The 6,174-nt window shown below is 39.1% G+C and overlaps 1 protein-coding gene across 1 annotated transcript; it reads left to right on the plus strand.

The window, feature by feature from the left end:
- Positions 1-1,281: 1,281 nt before the first annotated feature.
- On the plus strand, positions 1,282-5,613 carry LOC137622692 (uncharacterized). Its single transcript, XM_068353286.1, has one exon. The coding sequence runs from the start codon at positions 1,282-1,284 to the stop codon at positions 5,611-5,613; it is 4,332 nt and encodes a 1,443-aa protein (XP_068209387.1).
- Positions 5,614-6,174: the final 561 nt, after the last annotated feature.

Below are 6,174 nucleotides of genomic sequence, written 5' to 3' on the forward strand. Positions count from 1 at the left end.
TAATTGGAATGTTTTTAATTAAAAAAAAATAGAAAAACTGGAAACTAATCTGCTATTAGTTAATCACGGATTTTTGCAGTAAGATAATAGATTCTATTAAACGTAAAAATTTCGCAACGTATAACATTACCATGAAGAAATATCTACAATTTTTACAATAATTAAGAAATTAGATGAGATGATTTTTCTGTACTTACAGAAACAAAAAAACTTTGAAAATTAATTAAGATGAACCAAGATTGAAAAAAACTAACTTATAAATAAGAGCTATATAACGAAGAGAGAGAGAGAGAGAGAGAGAGAGAGAGAGAGAGAGAGAGAGAGAGAGAGAGGGGGGGGGGGGGGTTTATTCTCACATAATAACAATCATAATACAGTTATTTTTGTTTTCCTTAATGCTCAAGATTATGCCGATGTATACGGAATCTACCAATATACATACATACATACATACATACATACATACATACATACACATTATTGTGTACTGTAGATAAAATTTAACGTATTATGGTAGAAATGTATTTAAACAGGATAATTGCAAACAATTTTACATATACGGAATCTAACAACATACATACATACATACATACATACATATTGCTGTGTGGATGAAACTAGAATGTGCTTAAAAGGATACATTTAAAAATGACAGAATTCATATATAAATACTTGCATACATAATGAATGATGCATAATTTTATCAGTACCTACATGAAGAAAAATATTCATGTATTGAAAAATGACCAAAAAGACCACGCTCAGAACACTTAAAAGTGATTTTGGCTTAAGCTAAACTAAACAAGTACTTGGTAATTAGTTTTTCTATACCTTTTCAAAATAGGAAAATAACAAAACAAAGTCGTTTTCAAAACTTTCGTCCAATTGTCTATTCTATAATGAAAAACCTTCCCTTTTTTTACATTATTCATTACGAAATCTTATTATTCACGGATGAAAACTTTCGTTCGAGTATTTGTTTTACAATAGTTTATTTTATACTTTCTTCAATATGAAATATATTTATACACTGATTTAAGTCTACACATTTCAAAAGTAACCATTCATTTAGTTTATTTTTCCTTTCTCTTTAATTAATTTGACTATTTCCTCAGAGTGCATCCGCAAGCAATTACTCCTTAACGATCTACTAGGTCATTAACTCACGCAAATCACCTTCTCAAGTCGTTTAACACTGGACGAACTCTCTGCCATTGTTTTTATCAGTTATGCCAAGCTGTATTATCCCAAGTGAGCGAGGAGCCTCTAACAGTGACAGCCATGGAAAGGAGGGAATTGCCTGCTGAAGGAGAGAGCAACGAAGGATACGCCCCTCTTGACGAAGTCCCGAATCCTCCCGATGAAGTGTCCAATCCTCCCGGCGAAGAACGACAAGCGAATGACGGAGCAACCTACGCACAAGAGAATTTTCCTGTCATTTATGAATACGAGGAAGCCGGCCCTTCAGCGCCTCCTGCAGGAGCAGGCCCCCACGAGTTCGATAGAGACTCTACCATCTACGATACGGACATTGACGATTTTTCTGATTCATACGACTATGATCCCGAAGCTCTCTTTCCGGAGGTCGAGTTGCATCAGGAGGGTGCCACCTGTTCCAACGAAGGCGAAAGGACGCCTCCAACCGGTAGTTCCATAGTTCCGTATCGCTGCAGGAGACCATTTCCCAAATCTGAGGGGAGCATGACCGCTCACATATTGAGACTAAGGCGAGAGAGAGATCGGTTGAAGTATGCGATAAACGAGCAGACTGCGATTTTAAATTCGTTGTACGCAATGTTGCAAATGACTTCAGAGATAGAACCAGAGCTAGAGACTACAATGTTCATCGACCCCTTAAAGATATACAATGTCGATCCGAATCTTGGTGTTGATAATAAGTTGAGGTACTTCTCCGTGACGTTAAGAAACTCTATCTTTTTCCTCCAAGAAACTGGAAACCGGATGACATTTGCAAGCGGGTTCGCTTTTGATGGGGTGTCACTCACCAGAGTTCCGGATGTGCCTGCCACCAGTGGCAATCCAGTTAGAATCAGAGACTTCAGTGAGGGAAGATTCACAGTAGGGCGCAGTGCATCTGTCGATAGTCTGCCTGCTCTGGTTGACCCTGCTGGAGCCTTTGCAAACTCAATTGTTTCGCCTATTGAAGATAATGCTAGCAATGAGGATTCCAGTCAAAATAACCAAATGGAGAGTGGGTCGGGAAACCCTTCTAATCGGGATTCGAGCACAAATGATAATTTAGGAAGATCAACGAGCAATCAGGATTCGAACACTAGTAACCAAGTGGTAGTGTCTGGAAGCAATCAAGATTCTAGCAATAGTAGCCAATTAGGACAGTCTGGAAGCAATCGAGATTTTGGCAATAGTAACCAATTGCAAAGTTCTACAACTGATCAGGATTCCAACACAAATACTGATAGTTATGCAATACCTACACCACTAAATAGAAATGTGCACTTTACAAGAGCAGAAAATCTCTCCAGTGAAGAGCAATCCCTTGCCAGCAACTCTCAAAACAACGATAATACTATATATTCTTTGGATCCTGGGCCAAGTGGAAACAATCAAAATCGAAATCAGGAAATGGGCAACACTTATAGCGACACAGGTAATGTGGGTACTTCTGATAGAGTTGCTGTAAGCCAGTACGTTGGTTCTGTCCCAGTAGCCTCCCCTACAGTGCCTATTGCTATGCATAGCAATCAAAATTTTTACAACACTGCAGCTGGAACCTTTTATGCTGTAGCTAGTACTGGGCAAAATACGGTTTCATCCAATAGTGCAACATATTATTCTGACAGTACGATTTCCTCTGCCAATGTCAATACAGCAACTAGTGGATACGTACCTGTGCCAAGCGAATTCTATGCCCCTGGTGAAACCACAGTTCGCAGTGCAAATATTCCTGTTCAAAGTTCTGTACATCCAGCACATAACTCTGGAGGAAGCTACATAGTAAACGATGGATACAGTGGGGCACAGGGCAATAGAAATACCGCAATAAATATTTATCCTGCTCCTGTAAGTAGAACTATGAATACCAATGTAGGAGTGCAAGGTTTTGTCCCCATGAATGTTGTCACTCAAACAACTGTGCCATCAACAGTGTACTATAATAGTACACAAGGTTTGCAAGCTATCAATTACAGTCAGCCAATTCTTAACACTCCTCAAGTATATTATCCGCTTACAGCTCCAGTTTTGCATAATGTACGAAGTTATGCTAGTGGCTCTAGTAATGTGTATCCCCGGAGGCCAATTCCAATATATGGTTATAATCAATCAATGAATAGTAGTACAGTAGTTTTAAATAGGCCACCTTCAGCTTTTAATAATTTCATTCCTCCAGCCATCCAGAGCCTTCCTGGCAATATGATAGAGGTGAACACCCCTCGAGGAGTAAGGTATGTATTTGCTCCAAGAGTAGTTCCCTATCTTACAGGCAATGTTATTCCTTATGCTTCTCCGGGAATGTATAACATTGTGAATGTTAGAAACAACTTAATGCCAGTGTATAATCCAAATCCATGGCCTAATTCCCTTCTTTTTGATGCTAGACACAGCAGTGCCTACTTGCCGCCAGGAAATAATACTTACGGTGTTCAAGGAAATACTCCTCAGATCATTAATCCATCACAAGAATTGGATCAGGAAGATTCTTCTCCAGAAAATATTGATGTTGGAGGATCAGCTCGAACTCGTGGCTTTATCAACGCAATACCTCAAACCAGTGACCCACAATCAGATAATCCAAATGACAGTACAGCTGAAGCATGTGCTTCTGAGGGGGTATCTGTGCAGACCAGTCCTTCTAACTCGGGAAAAGCTAAGAAGAGTACTCAAAAAGGGACACATGAAAGTAGTTCTCGAGGAGCAAGCTATACCAATCAACCTGGAATGGGAAGAGATAAAGAGGTGAGGAATTTTCAGGAATGTGCCTCTGAACAATTTCCAGAGGTCATCACATCTGGAGAAGGGTCTCAAAGTAATATCCATGAAAGTAGTGATTGGCATAAATATTGGTCAAGGTCCTCGGGAGAAATGGCAACAACAGTTTCCACTTCTGAAGGAGAATCACTGAGAAACTCTGATATAAATACCTCTCTTACTTCTGCTCATGGTAGAAAGAAAAATAAAGACAAAGTTTCTTTGGGTCCTCATTTTGGCATTCAAACACGAAGTAAAACTAGAGAACTTTTGATTAGAAAGGAAACTGAAAACCGCAACCTTTCCGAAAGAACTATGGGTGCCGATGGAGCAGCAGCATCAGCAACAAGTATTGATGAGGAAGACTTTGCACCCAGGACTAGACACAGATCTAAAAGAGGTAGACGCAAAAAGAGAAAATCATCAGCCGGAGGTAGAAATAGGGATATGTCTGGAAGCAGTCTTTCAGAGGTAATAACAGATACTCGGGCAGAGTATAACTATGCTGCTGCAACATCAGAGGCTGGAATATCTGAAGTAGAGTTAGAAGCTCCCTCCTCAGGTCCATTAGCAGCACCAGTCGATACTAGGATTTCAGGAGCAGCAGTAGGTGATGTTTCAGGTACAGTAGAAGACCACACACTTGGGATGACAGGAACAGCTTCAAGTGTTGCTCTTTCGTCTAGAAATAGACGAAAGACAATTGGTCCAATTAAGAACAGGCCCTCTAAACCACAGTATGTTAATGAGGATTCCAAAGTACCATCTCAGCCTAGCTCCCCTGGTCTCTCAAATCAATCGGAAATAGTGGAGAGTGAGACATCAGAATTAGCCAGTGGCATAAGTTTGGGGGCCTCGGCTGATGGCGACATCAAAGATGAATCTGACGCAGAGGATACATCCGACACTCCCTCAACATCATGGAACGTAATTGGAATGAGATCAGAGCAAGGAGTTCGTTCAAAGAGAAAGGTCTCTGAGAAGTCATATCATAGCATCTCTAGATCAAGCAAACGGACTGGTTTTTCAGAAGCAACAGCAAGTGGTGGTGATTTACAGTCGTCAGATGAAATTAAAGGGGAAACTGATGATCCCGTGGAAGAAGCAGTAGCACCCATTGAAGAGTTAGACGTCATGCCTTCAACATCAAGTGGTAGGTCTGCCTCGGGAGCTATACCGAAAAAGACTTTGGTAAAGCCAAAGCCCATAATAACTGAAACGGACACAACTTCTAAATTATTCAAAGCTCTTACTACAGAAAATGTGATGGAGAGAGAGACTTCGTCAAACTCCATACTTCATAGAAGGTTGACGATTCCACAGATAAATATCCACAGGCCAGCAACTCCTGAATCTCAGCCCGGCACTTCTGAATCTCAGCCCGGCACTTCTGAATCTCAGCCCGGCACTTCTGAATCTCAGCCCAACACTTCTGAATCTCAGCCCGGCACTTCTGAATCGCAGCCCGGCACTTCTGACCAACTATCTAGAAGTTTAATGGAGTATAGACTAGCAAGAATTCGGAGAATAGAGGAAATTCTGACTGGGTATAGAAATCAGTTAAACAACGTCCTTGATGAATTGACCCTAATAGACGATGTTATCATTGAGGGATCTTTGGTCGAAGAGGTGCAGAGGCTTGAGGAGGAGTCCCCAAGGCGATGAGTTTGTTTCCAAACTTTTTATAGAATTATAGATCTAACGCTGACTTTTTATTGATTAAAATAGTTTTGTATATGCTTTATATTTCAAAGATGTTATTTGAAAATTTCATTTTGTGTTTTATGTTATGTTTTTTCCTGTTTTACGTAGGCATTTTGTGTTTTATGGTATGTTTTACCTGTTTTACTTAGGGTATGTTTAATCCATTTTTATCTTTTGTATAATTTACAATATTATATAATTTTTATGATTCATTTTAATGATTGTTTTTAGAATTGGTATTTGTTGTTAAACTAGTATCTCTTAATGTACTGTTTGTGAATACGTAATGAAAATATAAATATTATATTCATTCCCATTTTTTTCCTTAAGTTTAAACCTAAAACTATTATATTTTAATAGAAACTTGATAAATAATTTCAGGTCATTCTGAAATAGTCTACTAAACTATTCTGTTGACTATTAAACTTCTAAGTTTTAGAAAATCAAGGCCTTGTAGAAAATTTAACATTTTACGAACATTATACGTTTGAAATATCTACTTGTGGATCTGAAACTTTTAGA

This window comes from Palaemon carinicauda, chromosome 29 (genome assembly GCF_036898095.1).
Source record: "Palaemon carinicauda isolate YSFRI2023 chromosome 29, ASM3689809v2, whole genome shotgun sequence".
In the NCBI taxonomy this organism is placed as follows: domain Eukaryota; kingdom Metazoa; phylum Arthropoda; class Malacostraca; order Decapoda; family Palaemonidae; genus Palaemon; species Palaemon carinicauda.

Bases quoted from the DNA above. Each gene is read 5' to 3' on its own strand.
- LOC137622692 (XM_068353286.1), top strand. From the start codon at position 1,282: ATGGAAAGGAGGGAATTGCCTGCTGAAGGAGAGAGCAACGAAGGATAC.